The sequence below is a fragment of the Peromyscus californicus genome, unplaced genomic scaffold (assembly GCF_007827085.1).
Source record: "Peromyscus californicus insignis strain IS unplaced genomic scaffold, ASM782708v3 Scaffold_20__1_contigs__length_68692818, whole genome shotgun sequence".
In the NCBI taxonomy this organism is placed as follows: domain Eukaryota; kingdom Metazoa; phylum Chordata; class Mammalia; order Rodentia; family Cricetidae; genus Peromyscus; species Peromyscus californicus.
The window spans coordinates 57,004,864-57,022,689 of record NW_026294503.1 but is presented as its reverse complement, the minus strand read 5'-3'; the positions used below and the strand labels follow the sequence as shown (position 1 = coordinate 57,022,689).

At 38.1% G+C, this 17,826-nt stretch overlaps 1 protein-coding gene across 3 annotated transcripts in view; it reads right to left on the bottom strand.

Annotated features, from left to right (window-relative positions):
* Positions 1–17,826, bottom strand: part of Cntn1 (contactin 1) — a 305,783-nt gene that overhangs the window by 45,971 nt on the left and 241,986 nt on the right. For all 3 annotated transcript variants that reach the window (XM_052748698.1, XM_052748696.1, XM_052748697.1), the window contains 5 exons: positions 17,651–17,809; positions 13,678–13,827; positions 7,960–8,030; positions 5,939–6,173; positions 2,889–2,992 (listed from right to left, as the gene is read on the bottom strand). In XM_052748698.1, coding sequence (XP_052604658.1) covers positions 2,889–2,992; positions 5,939–6,173; positions 7,960–8,030; positions 13,678–13,827; positions 17,651–17,809 — 719 coding nt within the window. The remainder of the gene's footprint in view (positions 1–2,888; positions 2,993–5,938; positions 6,174–7,959; positions 8,031–13,677; positions 13,828–17,650; positions 17,810–17,826) is intronic.

Below are 17,826 nucleotides of genomic sequence, written 5' to 3'. Positions count from 1 at the left end.
AATACTAGAATATATAGGTGAAGGCTCCAAACCCACATCAGCTCAACCTCTCTGCATTCAAAGAACTGAATGGAAGTTATCCTTGGCAGTGGGGCCTCACTGTCAAGTTTCAAAGGACAACCTTCTGGCCTAGCATCAGTCTTTTTGGCTGTAGAAGGTACTCTGCAGGTTACAGAAGGAGAAACCTAGACACCAACCCAGCCACAAAACCATCCACCTATGGTTTGTTCTGCCTGCAGGATTTGCTGGGCAATGGCACAGGGCATGTGGGAGTGGCCAACAAATGTTTGGTTTAATTTGAGGCCCATGCCACAAGAGGGAGGCAGTAACCCTACACTGCCTGGATGACCAGGAACCTGAGACTGGATAGCCTAGAGATGTAGGGTAGAATCAAACACGATTGGGAAAAAAAATCAGTGTAACAATTCCTAATGATATTCTGCCATACACACAGATCAGTGCCTTGTCCTGTCATTATCAGAAAGATTACCTCCATAAGAAGATGGGAGCAGATGAGTACAAACTCACAGCCACACATTATGTGAAGAAAGAGTCTAAATTGAAGGGCTCTATTGGGTCCCTCCTTTAGGAGATCAGAAAAACCCATGGAAGAGGGGAAGGAAAGACTGTAGGGGTCAGAGGGGATGGAGGACACCAGAACATGGCCTAAAGAATCAACTAGTCAGTGATCACATGGGCTCACAGAGACTGAAATGACAAACATGGGGTCTGCATGGAGTGCAACCAGTTCATCTGTGTATGTTATGGCTGTTATCTTGATGTTCTTATGAGACTCCTAGCAGTGGGAGTGGGTGTATCTCTGACCATTTTGCCTGCTCTTGAGATTCTTTTCCTCCTATTAGGTTGCTCTGTCCAGCCCCTATTTGAGGGTTTTCACCTTGTCTTATTTTATCTTGCTTTGTCCAGTCTGGCTATTGTCTTTTGGAGACCTGCTCTTTTCTGAAGAGGAAACAGAGGGGGAGTAGATATGAGAGAAAAGGGAGGGAGATCTAGGAGGAGTGGAGGTTGAGGAAACTGTGGATGGGATGTAAAAGAAGTAAATAAAAACAAAAATAAACATGGATAGTATGAGTCCATGGACTGGGGTCTCAGACTGAACACAAACGAGAAAGTGTACCAAGGTGCTTCTTGATAGTAGAAGCTACCACCAGGTCGTGTGATGAACTGTAACCAGCTCATGCTTCCATGACTTCCCTTCCATTATGGACAGGATCCTTAAACTATCACTGAAAGTGAACCCTCCCTTCTTTAAGTAGCCTTTGTCTGGCATTTTGCCAATGTCATGAGAAAGTTAACTAATACAATACTCAAGAAATACATGGAAATGTCTACCATGTTCATAGAACTGTTCTTGGTTGAGTTTGCTGGTGAAATATATGATAATAACAACTCAAGGGATGAGTGGTCTTGGCTCACGGTTTCAGAGGGTTCACACTACAGTTACTTAGAAAGATTCAGCCTATGTATGGTCACTTGGTCCCTGTGTTTGGGAATAATATTAGAATGGATGGAGCATGCTCATTTTCTGACTAACCAAGAAAAAGGCAAATATCTTTCATGAATATTATGAGGCATATATTTAGTATTATGGTGGTATTTTATTTGTACTGAAATGTGATTTTAATTGTATGTTAATAAATAAAGTTACCAGGGGGGTCAGAGCTATTAGAGCCATAGCAAAAGCTGGGCGTTGGTGGTGCACTCCTTTAATCCCAGTACTTGGTAGGCAGAGCTAGGTAGATCTCTGTGTGCTCAAGGATACAGCCAGCATTGGAGACACACGCCTTTAATCTCAATACCATAGAAGACCTGGAGGGCTGTACAACAGACAGTGATGAGGCAGTCATGTGGTTGGTTTTACAACCAATGAGAAGGCAGAACATAAAGTCTATATAAAGACAAACAGACAGGAAGTAGCTCCCTTTCGGAGAGGTCTCTTGGCTGAAGAGGCTAGCTGCAGCAGGTGGGTAAGGTTCTTAGCTCTGATCTCTTGGCTTTCTTCTTTGAATTGGTTCTGAGTTTCTTATTTAATAAGACGGTTGGTTACATCTACATAGTATATTTATAATGGTCTTTTAATGTAGCATTAATAATGGGAACTAGTAAATGAAAGAAGATATTACTTTTAAAATGCTGATAGGAATGACCAAAATGCTGTTTAAAATCTTGAGGGTTGCCAGCATTTTATGAGACTGTGTATCTTACAAGAATGTGACTTGTAAGGTTCAGGTATGACTTAGTGGTAGACTATTTCCCCAGTACATGGAAGCATTGGGTTTGACCAATGTGAGGGAGACAGGATGAGCATTACTATCTAAGCTTTTATTTTAGCCTAACCATTGAGTACACAGAGGTCTCTGTGCCTCTCCTAGACAAGCCAGGTAGAAACCTTTGTGTTATTCAATTTGTTTTGTGGTTGTTGTTGTTTGTTTGTTGTTTTTCAAGACAGGATTTCTCTGTGTAGCCCTGGATGTCCTGGAACTATCTTTGTAGACCAGGCTGGCCTCAGCTCAGAGATCTGCCTGCCTCTGCCTCCTGAGTGCTGGGATTAAGGGTATGTACCATCACACCTAGCTATTACTCAATTGTTTAAATGAGAGATAATATCTGTATGTGTTTATTGGGTCCATGATGTTCAGTGCACACATATATATTATATGTAATGATCAGATTGAGGCAATCTCTCTCTTATCCATTACAGCTTGCATATAGATATCCAGACCGCTAAACAGAAGAGAATAGAGTTTTCAATACCAAATTAACCATTGGGACACCAGACATCGTTGAAACACTAAGCTTATTATAAAAACTTACCCTTACATATTTATGAATAAACACACTTCTTTATCAAAACAAATTTAACTCACCTGATAGCTTTCCACGATTTTCTCTAAAACATGCTTCCAATGAACAGATATCTCTGAAGACGATAGGACTTTCACCCCTACTTCTGTGGGGGCTTCGCTGGGAGCTAAAATTGGGTGGGAGTGTTACTTTTCAGCCAGAAGTTTATGTAAAAAATTCAAATAAAGTTTTTCAAGTTTACACAAAAGTTCAAGTAAAGTTCTTTTGTATATAAATAAAATAGAATAACATTTTATGAATGTTTTAATAATCTTCCTACTTATCTGTTTCTATTGTTTTTATTTTAACTGTGGTCAGTAGTGATAAGAACACATGCATATTCACATTCAAGGATGTTTACACATGTGCACACATACACAGGTACACACACATGCCCATGCACATACACACACACAAACACACACACACTTTAAAAAAACAAGAAACTTCAGAAGTCTCAGGATGTCCATAATAGTTACTGTACTTTTAGAAACACTCCCAACTGGTCTTTCCATATAGCCTTTTGATACAAATTAAATTTAATTACATAATTCAACAGTTTTACTTTCCAAAAATGGGGAAATTAGTATTTAGTATAGAGAGGCATTAATGAAAATTTTCTTATTGCTATTAATATAAATTACCAGTAAAGAGAACTATTAATAAAATTTCCCTCTCATATTTAAGCTAAAATTATAAAACAGTTCAAGATCCTTGAAACAAGTTGTGACATCCCCATTTCTTGGGCTCTGGAGAGCTTTTCCATGCCTAATCTTCCAACTGGGCATCCAGTCAAATATGTATCAGAGGTTTCTCCCCCTCAAAAAAATTTACATCCCTGGTGAAATTTACACAAAGAACCATGGAATCCTTGGAGCAGGGGTCATCAATTTTTATTATCTTTCATTAAAAAGACATAATCCTATTTAATGTTAAGAAATGTCCCACGTGTGAGCAGCTACCTCTCCCAGTCAAAGTAAACAAGTAGTGCCATGACTGACATCTTAGCAGAAGAAAGACTGACAACTTACACAAGTTGCAGCACAGGCAGATTTTATGAGACTCGTGAAACAGTCAAGAAAGAAATGTGACTAATACAAACAGCCATGACTGAATACATGAGAAGCATGGCCTTTGCCTAAACACCGACTTTAGCATCAAACGAAACAGTAGAACAAAATCAAGACAGGATGGAAAGATAATTGAAATAATTATAACCTGTATTTTCTCTGTCATATTGTGGGGACCCACAAAGGCTCTCTAGTGAAACCTTACTCAGGGTCAGAGAATCTGAGCTTGCTTTACCCAGCAAGGCTGCATAATGGGATGATTTGGCCATGGGTGTGTTTACCGGGTATTTTGAAGGGTCTACACTTGGCTGTACATTGTGCTTTGATATTGAAAGGGAAAGGTCTTTTGCCTCGCCCTTTGGCATTATATAAAAAGCCCTTTGGAATAAACCTTGAGGCAGCTGGGTATTGACCCAGGGCCCTCCCGAAGTTATCCTGTGTCTGTGACTTTCTTATTGTCTCTTTCTAGCTTTCTATCTAATACTTCCTCATTCCTCTCTCCTCCCCCTAAGAACCCTCCAACAGGTTGGAGTTGGACTCCAACAGCCTCCCACATGAGATGAAGTCCTGTTTTCAGTACCAAGAAGACAACTCATAAGGGGAATAAACTATGCCACTGGGAGTGCTTGTTGCCTGGTTTTGAATTGAAATGATTTTTTACTTTTATTCTCTGGAGATACATAGTTTAGTTGAGATAAATTACTCAGCTGACTACCTTTTATGTCTGTATTTTAAAGTAATATTTGTATGTAAAATAATGTTTGTTTTAAACATAAGATAATTTACAATACAATAAAATTTCTTAGAAATATGGAAACTAATATGGAATATATGTTAAGAATTACCATTGACTTCTAAGAGACAGTACTACATTTATTTTTAAGTCATATGTTGCCAGCCTGCTGGCACATACTTGTGATTTCAAAAGGCTGAGGCAGGAGGATTTCTGAGAGTTTAAGGCTAGCATGGGTTGCACAGTAAATGAGACCTTGTTTCAAAACAACAACACAACATGTAAATCAACCAGGCCAGAACACTGGATTCTTTTTTCTAAAAGGAAAAAAGAGAACTGCACAATACTTCAGTTTTTGAATTCCTTTTTTTTTTTTTTTTTTTTTTTTTTTTTTAGTGTTACTCCTGCATGCGCCAAGAGAAACCTAGCTGAGAGGCAATTTTACAAATACTACATATGGTACTTTTTAACTAATATAAAAATTACATCATTTCTCTCTTTCCTTCTTCCCTCTACCATTCACATGTACCCCCTTGCTCTCTCTCAGATTCATGATTTCTACTTTTCTAATTGTTGTTATTGAACTTTAATTGTTATTGAACTATATAAACATAACCTACTGAGTTTTTCTGTTGTTGTTACTTGTATATATGTGTGATTTTTGGACTCAACACTTGGTATTGGATAACCAATTCAGGGTTTCTTATCTAGTAGTGGAATTTGAAACTACATAGATATGCGCTGGAGAGATGGCTCAGTAATCATGAGCACTCACTGGCCTTCCAGAAGACCCAGGTTCTACTCATACTTGATGGCTCATAACCATCTGTAACTACATTTCCAGGGGTTCTGAAGCCTACTATGTGTAGGCAAAATAACCACATACATAAAATAACAAAATATTTTTTCAAAGCACACAGAAAAACATAGACTCTACAAAGTTATTCAAGAATGGAGAATTCGGGACTCAACATTATAATCATGAGACTAGGACAGGATTTCATCAACCAACTGTTTTAAGAGCAATTTCCTAATTTACAAGGACAGAATCAGAAGAACGAAAAGGACTTAAAACATTTATAGCAGCATTTCTGTTATTTACATGGAAAGGCCAACACTTAAAATTGGCTTAGGAGAATACTTGCTTACCGAGCACACAGTAATATAAGAAGATCTTCACATACAATGCCTAAAGGAAAACAAACTAAATCCTTCTAGTAATTATAGTTTTCGCCCTCCATGACACCAGCCAGGTCTCTCATTCACCTACCGTCTTGTGCCGAGTTGATGACAGCGATGAGGCTGTAGGGCCCATCTCCTTTGTTGTTGAATGCCTTTACTTTTACTTGAAAAGCAGTGGAAGGGGTCATGGTTTCGTCTTTGTGGACATAGCGACCAGTGTCTGGGTTAGTCACTGTCACTTTCTTCCATTCTTCTCCATCAAATGGCTTAAATGCCACAATGTAACCAAAATTGTTACCATAATGGTATTCTCTTGACAAAGGCTAAATAAAAAATCAAATAACAAATAGCTTTGTGATACAGTTCAGAGGGAAGAGTCTTATGAGAATACAGTCACACAGGGAAGCATGCTCTTGGCAAAAATATATTTACTTCATCAATGAGTGACAGTTGTAAAGATGCCAGAGCACCCAAGTATCCTCATCCACGAGATGATGCCATTCCTAGAGTGGTGTCCTTGCTGCTCATTGAACATCTCTGTGCCCTTGACCCTCATCCCATCTACTCCCAACTAATTCTTCCCTCCCTCACTGTGGGAGGAGTACTACTTCCCATACAGTATTTTCTCAGCCCATGGAATCTGCCTTCTAAGAATCTGCAGCCACTTCCTGGCTTTCTTTTTTTTTTTCTCCCTTCATGTTGTTGTGGTCAGTTCTATACATTTAAGTTCTTTATCTACTGCTACTGAACTCCTGAAAAATAAGTTGTACAAAGCCAGGAGTTGGTGAATTTGCTTTCTTTTTCATCCTTAGAACCTAGAGCTGGGCTGAAAAGATACAGGATGAATGACTGAACTGCAGAATTTAAAGGCCATAATATGAATACCGATTCTAGAATATCTCGGTTATCACCAGAAAGTGATTTTTAGGAGGAGTAGGAGTGCAGGTGCCTTGGAGGAAGAGCAGGCCCACGTCCATGTGCAAGGGGCTGGCTTTGGGCACCTGCTTACTGAACACTTCAGCCACGCTTCATTTCTTGGAACTTACTCAGGGTTTCTCAGGAAGACAATTGTCATTTGCAAGGATGTCTGTGATGGTCCAGACAGCCCTGAGTTAAAGGTAGTTCTAATATCTTCTATTTGCACTTTTGAAGGTCTAATTTTTATAAATGTTTGCACTTTGGGATATAATATTTACTCTAAAACACACAGAGATGCACGCACATGCGTGCACGCACGCACACACACACACACACACACACACACACACACACACACACACACATTTTCAAACTAACAATTTTTTTTCCTAAATCTCACTTGAAGAAGATCTGATTTAAATGGCTGTATAGGAGAGTTAAGTCACTTCCGCTATACATCCGTTTCTTGGATAAATCAGTTTAATTCATGAGAGGAATAAAGATAAAGCCTAGCAATTTTCTTGCCATCGTTGATGCCTTATTGTGACCATTTATTATCTTCAACAGTCGAATACTAAAACTACAGAATGAGTGGGTTGTGCAGAGTGTCTGCAAAGGTGCCAGAAGTCTAACTCAGACAATTTGTGGCTGTCATACCTTCCCCTGTCCCAGTATCTCCTGCTTTGAGAATCTAGAATCAGACACAGAATTTTCCTTTGAGTCATGAAAACTGAATGAAATGTTTGGCTCTTAGTGTCAAACCCTTTGGGTGACTGCTAAAACAGATTAAGATGGATTATAGTAGGCTTGAGTGAGAGCCAGTGTTCTGTTTAGAAATGGATTTGATGTCATTTGTGAACATAATCTTAAGTGTATAAATATCCAGGCAAAAGGTTACATGACTTATAATAGGTTAGTGGGCAGTTGTGCTCACAATCCCTGTTCAATCAAATAATTGGATGTTTTCTAGGGCAACACATCCCTGAGCAGCCAGTGTCGTGTTTGGCACAGGAACTGCTTCCTAAGCACTGGAAGACGTGAAATCTGATGTGCATTTATAGGGGAAAAAAAAGTGTTTATTTTTTTACTTGGGTTGAGTATTCCTCTTCATTTTCAATTTATTTTGAAAAATGCGGGTTTGCAATTAAAAAGAGACAATACATCCCCTCCATGAAGTGTGTTGATACTCACCGCCCATGTTATTGTCAGCTCTCGGTTGCTTCCACCCCCACCTCCTACATCTGAGGGAGCCACATTTGGTGCTGAAACAAGTAAAATCACAAAATGTAAATAGAAGCTAAGATTTTTTTTCTGATAATGACGTTTATTTACCACAGAAACTATGCATTCTTCATCCACTGAGCAAAGTCAGATGCAGGAGGAGCTGCTCAGCCACACTAGCAGAGGTGTATATCCATCCTCTCACATCATCCTTGGGTCTCTGTGTCTAGTGGAGACTACACCATGTAGTTTCTGTACCAGAGAACTGTCCTTTATGTGCTCTTCCTTAATCCTCAGCCTAGCACACCTCTCCCGTCATGAATGGACACAGAAGAACTCACACACAGTTCCGCCTGGAAGAACTCACAGATGTGCCTGGAAAAACTCATACACAGATATGCATGGAAGAACTCATATACAGCTGGTTTGTACTTGACCCCATAATCAAATTTCAATAATCCTCCATGTTTCCTCTTTTAGCCCCAGAAATCATGTTTTCTCATTCTTTTAAAAGCCACATTGCTTTTATGTGCCCAGCCTAGTACCCTTTTGGCTTTTGTCTCTCCTTGCAATCCCTCCAGGGCAGGTACTGCCTCTTGCTGAATACATGGACTTGGCTTCTAACTAGACACGCCTGTCCCTGCACTCCCAGCAATGTGGGCCAAGTTCGGTGCTCCACAAGAAGCATGTACTTTCTCTCACAAATGCACTGGCTCATGTGAGCTGTCACCCCAGATCTGCTGACACCCTAAGGTGATGAAGTGTTAGTGCTTCCATGACTAAATCTCTTCACAATAGGGACCTAGTCACACCCATCACAAAACGTACCTAGCAAGGTAACACTCAGGGGGCATCAGAGTCTGACAAAGAGCTGTGACTCAAAGAAGCATATTTTAAAACTTCCATGTCAGCCTTATAAATTCCTTGATGAAATATGTACTTCAGCAGCATAGAAACTAAAATATATTTTCCTCCTCTGTCCATCAAGCTACGTGATCTCCTTTCCTCATGAAGAGATTAATACGAAGCCCAAGATACAAATTTGCTATTCAACTGTCACCACTTGTATACTCGAGGGTGAAATTGGGCACACAAGGATGTTAAGAGGTGAAGTATAGCTCATGTGTTAATATATCTACATATTGCAGGCCAGGCTGTTAAAACAACTGTGAATGCTCTTAGCCCCCAAACTAATATTCTACATTTAGAACTCTGTTTGCTATGGAAAAACGAAAAGCTTCTTTTTCTAAAATCAATAAGTCAAATATTGTTTTACTCAAGATACAAGTAGAGTGGTTGTGGGGGAATAATTTCAAAGTAATCTTAAATAAATGGTTATAAAATGTATGGAATCAAATATTCCTCTTAGGACAAGTGTATTTGTCAAGTCATTTCTTTGTAATGCTTTTCATTAAAACCAATTTAAACCTTTTAAGTTATAAGAGTTAAAAAACAGACTATATCTCTATTAGACTAAACATCTTCTATTTTGTGATAAATTAAATACTTTCTAGCATGCTTCAAGTAAGGAATTCAAGACTCATTTTCTTTTCAGAGAGAGTCTATTCTGCTCATGCTATTAAACTCAAAATAAGAAAGCCACAGAGGTAAGAACTATGTCTGTTAATAGAAAATGTTGCTGTTTTGTCTTGATTGTTGACTTATTATTTTTAGCTTTAGCAGGGTAGAAGCAATTTTCCACAGAGGGAATTGACACGTAATATGTGTAAATCGAATCAGAGAACAGAGCAGTTGGCACTCTATGCTCAGTCATGCTTGAGGAGGAAGTCTTCCCACAGAATGCTTGGTCTCAGGGAAGTAAATCTTGATAAACATTAGCAGGCATGTTTTGCTTCAGGCTCCAGGCACTTAACAGGGAAAAAAACTTGGTGTTCTTTAAGCCATAAATTATCAAAACAAACTTGAACTAATGCTTAAAAAGTGATAAATCATTAATAGTGAATAAACAATACTTATAGTTTTAAAGTAAGATGTCTTAAATCACCCCTTTGCCAGCATTTTGGATAAAGAGTGATTTGTTTTATTTGCAAAAGGGCCTGCATGTTTCAGCTTATAGACCCCAAAACAGCTGGGAAATCAACTCAATAATATCATGATTATTCTTTCCAATGAAAGAACCTAATAATATTCCCAATTTTCCCTTTAGATTTTAATTCTTAAATAATTTCCAGTAAACATCTCTTTGGGCTTTATTTGCTAACATAAAAACTGGCACATAAAAATTTGTTTTTTTTTTTTTTTTTTTTGAGACACGGTTTCTCTGTGTAGCTTTGCACCTTTTGTGGAACTCACTCTGTAGCCCAGGCTGGCCTCAAACTCAGAGATCCACCTGCCTCTGCCTCCCCTCCCGAGTGCTGGGACTAAAGCCGTGTGCCACCACCACCCAGCAAGAAATTCTGAATATGAAAATCATATATTTTCTAAAGATTGGCTTTTGATACGAAATGTGCTGACAAGTTATTTTTTAATTAGTGCTTTATCGTGTATTGTCATCTTAACACAAAGTTAAACATAAAAATTTCAATTTATATCAAAAGTTCATTGTGATTAAAAAAATAAGATTGAACATGGTTGTATGTGTCAATCTATAAAACCAAGGACTGACATTCAGTGTTCTACTTTCAATGTATAGATGCCTTTTTTTAACAGTTCCTTTTTATTTTTGAGATTACAATACAATTATATCATTAATACACGGTTCTGAAGTGCTAACAGTACAATCCAATGAACTGTACAATGCTTGTAACTCGTAAGACCCTGGCCTGGTGGTAGAGCACGTTCAAAAGTCTTCTCACATGGCTCACATTTTAAATAGATGCTTTCCTATTGGAGGATGAAAACAGATTGGGAACCCATGATGTCTCACCCAGCAAGATCACAAGTTCATTTAATATTTGTAAATATAAAGAAACTGCAGCATAACTCTGTAACTCTATCAGTGGACTTACAATAAAGCAGTAACTCAGGTCAGGTGAGGACATTTAGTTTTGCAGAAACAAAGGTTGTGAGCAGAAATCACAGTGCACAATAAATTTTTCTGCAGATCTCAATCTGACTATATTTTTGTTATTTATAAGAAGTGAAAGGATTAAAGATTTCTACTGTTCTTATGTTTATGAAAACAAAAGAATCACTCTAGTGCATTTGCTAAACTTGTTTACACACACACAAAATAATGACAATAATTTTTCTCATACTACTACTGTTACTAATATGTTTCCCCTCCTATTAAACACATTTAAAAAAAGAAAGATAGAAAACAAAAATAAATAAAACAGAGTAAATAAAAATACAAGAGTATATTAGTTTCATTAGGCATAAAACTAAGGCACTATGCTTTACATATCATTCTTGGTTGTGATGCTATTTTTCCTCATTAAATGGACCTGAACTGGCAAATATATATATATATATATATATATATATATATGAAAGCTACCAAAATTAATCTGCCTCACTGCAGAGATATTGATGTGGGGATGTGTCCTGTGATGATACAAAGCAAAGGGGATGCTTTTGTTACCATTTTTAATCAAAATACTGTTTCTTAAATTACAAATATGTCTTCTAGCTGAAAACTCAAGATTGTACACAGTCAGTCAAAGTATTATCACTCCCAGATGTGGTATTAGATATTGATTATTTTTATATATTCCAACAAAAAATAATCAAACTCAGTCTTTTTGAGATTTAAAAAATGCATCCTTCTATCAGATACAAAAACAACTTATGATAGACTTCATAGTAATTGTCTCTAGGTAGTGAGTCCCTTTAAACAATATTATCTGAGACTAAAAAATAAAAAATATCATTTATAGCAAAATGCCTAAGAAAAAGGGAGGTCCTACAGATGAGCAATGTCAAAGATTGCCTTCTACTTTATGGGCAATATTCACTAAGGAACCTGGTGTTCAGAAAAGACACTGTTTACACAATAGAAAATCAATACAACTTAATGAGGAAAAAAATGGCCTAAACTTGAGACAGGTATGATGTTACAACTGAAATATTTACCTAACCCAACTTAAACACTTGGGATTTTCCTGAAATTTTATTCTGAAATGAAAGCTTGTTCAAACAAATCAAGTTTGATTTCTTGGTATGGAATTCTGTGGTCAAAACCGCGAGTCACATCACACTCCATTTGTTTTTCTTTGTTTCTCAAGAGAGGATAAATAATCACACAGAAGCCACTATGGCAACACATAGGTGGCATCTGAGATAGCAATGAATAAATAAACCCAAGACCTGGCTAGGCAGTGTCTGTGTCCTATACAGTTTCAACTTGGATTGCATCTTCCTCCTAATGAAATTTCTGTGGTGTAGAGAAAACAGAATGTTCCAGGTCATTTTGTAGGGGAATATACAAAAACTAAAATTTCTGGTAACATTTACCTTTATATTTAAGGAAGAAATTGAAGCTTCAGTTAGGATTCTAATCCAAGTTTATAAAGTAGATGTGTGTTCAGAGTCCTGCTTGCAAAGCTATCTTGAAGAGATAGCCTCGTGAATTGGAAGAGACATCTGGATTTGAACTTTCAAACATACAAGTATGGTCCTTGACTTAAGTCAACTATCTGAACATCTCCAACCCATTGATAAGCAATGGGATAGTCTTTCCAAAACAAACCAGGAGTTTTAATGATATTTTCTTTCTTTTATCACTATCAGGGTTATCTGATCAGCTGCATAAACTACATAGAACTGTAGAAGGTAGTTCATGATGGCCATCCCCATGACATTTAAACTTCTATTTCAATTTGGAAATCAGGCTGAAGAACTGGGGCAACCAAAAATATGGGTAAGTGACATTAAGAGACCACAGCAGAATTTTAATAGCAGTCAATCATCTTTTTAAAATCTTTAACTCGAAGCTCTGATTTTTGCCAAGGAAAGTTAAAATAAATGAACTCAAACTGTAAAAAAATGTTTTTTTAATAGACAGGGATTGATAAAAAAAAGAAATATCATTAGAATCAGAATAACATTCTATTTTGGAAACAAGGGGTAAAGAAAGAGTCGAGTATTTATTAAAATAAAGGGTATTTAAGTGGAGTTGGTATTTAGCATAAAAATGTAAATCAGAATTGGTTGAGCTGCTATGAGAACCTAGTTAGATGATACCTGAAGCTGTGTCTTAAGTCGTGACTCCTCAGTGCCGTGATCCCATGAACCTTTACTATCTCCCTTGTCTCCAGAACCTTTTTGTCCTCTAAACCCTGCCTATATGTGCCAGTCACATGGGCATTCAGCTGCAAATATTTCTGTGGTATGCCAAAGAAGTGAACCTCCCAAATCATTGAACCTGTTTAATCCAGACACTTAATCATTGATTAAGATTAAGATTCATTAATCTTAAGATTAGTGGTTAAGATTCACAATTTATACTAAAGACTATATATTCTACATACAAACCTTATTTGAATAGTTTCTGGTAGAATATGCTGAGAAAATACAATACTTACAGGTTTTTATATAATTAAAGTAACTCCTGCATTAATATTTTAGTAGTTATTTTATTATTTTGGGCTACACACACACACACACACACACACACACACACTTTTAGATGAACCACTGATTACAGGGAATATTTACAAATGCATTCTAGTATATATTAAAGGGGTATTGTAACCTTATGACATTTACAAATGTTATTGCACATACCAGCGCCATCTGTTTTGATCCTGTTCGAGGGTATACTGGGTTCTCCTGTACCTAAAGTATTGGTCGCTACCACCCGAAACTCATACTCCATCCACGGGATCAAATCCACTGCTTTTGCTGCCTCCATGTTTCCTTCAATGATCGGGGGATCTCAACAAAATCAACATAAAATAGAAATTAGCAGTTGACTAAATCCTTTTTGGATCTAGCCATTTTCATTTTTACCACTTCAGAGAGACGGCACATACACAGCCAATTAACACAAAAGCATCTATCAATGACAAATGCTTTGTTGAAGAGCGTGAAAGGTCACTGATAACCATCTAGAGAAAGTGACACATGTGTGTGCAATTTGCCTGTCTAGAACCCCTGAGGTGGGGGCTCCTGCCAAGCTCTGGGGCTCTGCCAAGCTCCCTGTAGCAGCCTTTCTTCTAATCCATGGGCTACCCCTTGAGTAGAAAAGAGCCACTCTCTTGGAGCAAATGCTAGGATGATTTCCTAAGACAGAAATTGGGTGAACTTCCACTAGTGTGGTCCATAGGGAGCAAATGATTTTCTGCTCATATTAAAAAATGACACCGTGAATAATATTGCTTGTAGGTTTTGTAGACTTACACCATCTGGAGCTAAGCTTCTATGTGCTATAAGAAGTTCTCAGCATTTCGGCTACTCAAGGGAGGTTATAAATCATCATTAAGATATGATCTTAGCTTGCTTATTTAATTGAGATATGATAAAAATAAACAACCAAGACAGGTCTATATCTTAGTTTAAGCTTGCTTCAAACATTTCTACATGTTTTTAATAACTAGCCTAGACACAAGTGCATGTAAATACCTGTATACCAGCTGGAGAATTTGTTCTTTTAGGCTTGCCTGTGACTCATTATGTTAATATTTGGGGAACTGTCATCTGTTTATGCAGATCATAAACACACAGTCTTTGAGGAGGTGGTGCTCAGTGTCCAGCTTTCACCTTCTCTACCTTGCATGTCAGGGCTAGCTCAGGTTGCCCCCTGCCTAATTTTTTTCCACTGAATGCTGGTTTTGTCAATTGTCCTATCATCTTGCCACAGCTTTGTTTAAACGACTGAAGATGTAATTTTGACTTCCTGATTAAAATTTTGGCTTCCTCTGGTCTCCGTTTTTATTCTATGTGGTTTCTCTTTCATATTAAATCCGCATATGTGTTTAAATTCACATGCAGAAGGACTTTGACTTCAGATGATGGAAAGAGGGCAAGTAAGGGTCTGCAGCAATAAAAGAGCTCCATCAAGTAAAGGGGAAAAGCTGGTTGATAAGATTCTGATTGAGATGGCGTCTTTTTCCTAAGTCACTCTTTTCATTGGCTTTGAGCTGCCCATAGAAAGAAGGCTGTATCATACTAAATGATAAGATAGCCAAGAATATGTCCATGTCTAAATTCAGAATCTGTGTCATACCTAATGTGAACAGTAGGGTCTCAGCAGAGAATTTTAAGAAGAGGCTCAAATTAAGCTAGATATTTTTTATATAAGACCATTAACTGTTAGTTTGTAACCCCATGGTAAGTATCTTTGTAGAAGGAAGACATGGAAGAAAGACCTCACAAAGAGAAGGAAGAAATATGACCATGGAGGTAGATAGTGAAGTGATACAGTCATAGTCAAGGAACATGGGTGATGTTTCTTATTTCTACAAGACACTGGAAGAGAGCTGGGAAGATAGTTCAGCTTTTAAAAGTGATCTGGGCATGTTAGAGCATGCTTATAACTGTAGCACTGGGGAGGTGGAGATTGGAGGATCACTGGAGATTGCTGGCCAGCTAGCCTAGACTAGCTGACCAACTGCAGGTCAGCAAGGGACCCTGATACAAAAAACAAGGTAGAATTCTTGTAAGGAACACCATTCAAGATTGTCCTTTGGTTTCTAAGCACCCATGTACACATGTGTACATGCACACTCCTAAATGCATATATAGAAACACACACACACACACACACACATCACATCACATAACATATCAGAAGCTGGAAGGTCAAGGGATGTGTGGTCCTTTGGAACTGAGAGAGAGTATAGCCGTGAAAAGACCTTGGTATCATATGCCTGGCATCTGAAACCATGAGTCAATTTGTATTGGTTTAAGCTACAGAATTTGTGAAAGTTTGTTATGTTGATCATGTAGAAAGAGTTTGGGGGTCCTGAGCAAAAAAAGCATTAAAGATAGCTCAAAGAGGCAATCATATCCACTATGCTACTTCCCATGGAAAAAATCTTCAGCACTACTGAAAAATCTTAAGATTGGAGACATTGAACACATTCTTAAAGGCCCATCTTGGCAATGATAGACTGCTCCTGTGATGGCCAATGCTTCACTGGGACTCCTCCAAACAGCTATGAATGGGTTATGTTAGCTTCAAATGGGAAGAGCCATGCAGCTATTCCGTGGAGACTACCACTCAAATGTTGACTTCAGACACATATGAGGAACTAGTCTGAAAATTCTACAAACACAGGAAGCCAGAGAATACTCCCAAAAGAGAAATCTTACTTGACTCCCTAGAATATTTGGAGGAGTAGAGGCAATAGGTCATAAAAGGTCAACTGGAGTTTCTTGGTGGTAAAAGTTGATTCCAAATATGGACGTGGAACTTTGCCTTGAAAAAAAGTAGAAAGATAATCATAACAGCTCTGGAGCTTCTACCATGAGAAAGCAGACTCCAACAGGAAGCCATGGCTCAGAGGTGAATATAACCTTCTTCAAGGAGGAGCAGGAAGTAGATACTAAGAGAATAGCATCCAGTAGGATGGGCAGATAGCTTGTTGATAAAATGCCTATGTAACCATGAGGATTTGTGTTTGATCTCCCTCATCTATGTCCAAAGCCAGGTATACTAGCATGCACTTGGAATCCCAGATCTAGGGAGATGGAGATAGGCAGATACATGGAACTGGAAGGTCTGTCACACTAGACTAGTCAGCAGACGTGGGTCCCAGTTAAAGTCTGTCACAACAAATAAGTAGACGCTCCAGAGGAATGACACCATGGATGACTGTGGCCTCCACATGTGTGTAACTGTACATATATGACCAGGTACACACTAACACATACAGTATATACACACAGCAAATAATATGTGAAGTCTGCCTTTTGAATGATTAAGGGATGTATTTAAAACCTATAAAGCAATATACATGTATGTATATTTTTAGGCAAATATAAAATAATACTAACTGCATTCTAAAACATATCCTTATGCCTTTATATCTACAGATATTTTTGCTCCCACCATGAATCAAAGAAGCTTCTTTTGTCAGCAAATGGAGACTATTACAGAAAAGCAAAATTGGTCATAATTCAGAGAACTATTGATCCCAGGGAGCCTAGCCCCAGGGAATATAACTACCCAACTCCTGTACCTAAGGCTCAGGGAAATCAAGAAAGTGCAGAGAAATTGTAATAACCAGAAGACCAGGAAATCTGCTACATGTGAGATTGTGTCTCCTAGGAATGACTAAGAAACTTCACCCAGCTTACCCCAATGACATGGCTGCCTAAGCAAGACCTTAACAATGATAATCCTAATAGATACACTAATGAGGAAGGGGGATATCTCATGGGTCCCACCCCTAGACAAGGAACTACAGGCAACTAATGATCACTGAGAGCAGAAGAATTAGCCTCAACCAGGGAGAGCCTCCTAACTGGTTATCCAATATAAATGCTCAGCCCTGAAATACACACAAACAAGACTAAACAAACTTAGCAGCTTTTGTTTATTTATTTGTTTATATTTATGCATTCATATGCATGCGTGTAACAATAGTAATAAAAGAAAAAGAGTCCATCAATCTGAGCAAGTGAGGGGGTCATGGGAGGGATTGGAGAAAGGGGACATCAGGAAGAGTTGGAGGGAGGAAAAATTAAAATTAGAAGAGACAAAAAGGAAAATCACATGGAAACATGAACAGACTAATTAGAAAAGCAAACTTACCTGTCTTTGCATCTTTCCAGTCATCTGAGAGAATAGTCTTGGTCTGGATAGTGTATTTAGAGATAGGACTGTGATTGTCTGAACCACGGCTCCAAGTCAGTGCCACAGAGGTAGCTCTGATGTCTTCTATTCTCAGGCCACCTGGAGGGCCTGGGGGGCCTGGGATAAAGATGTGG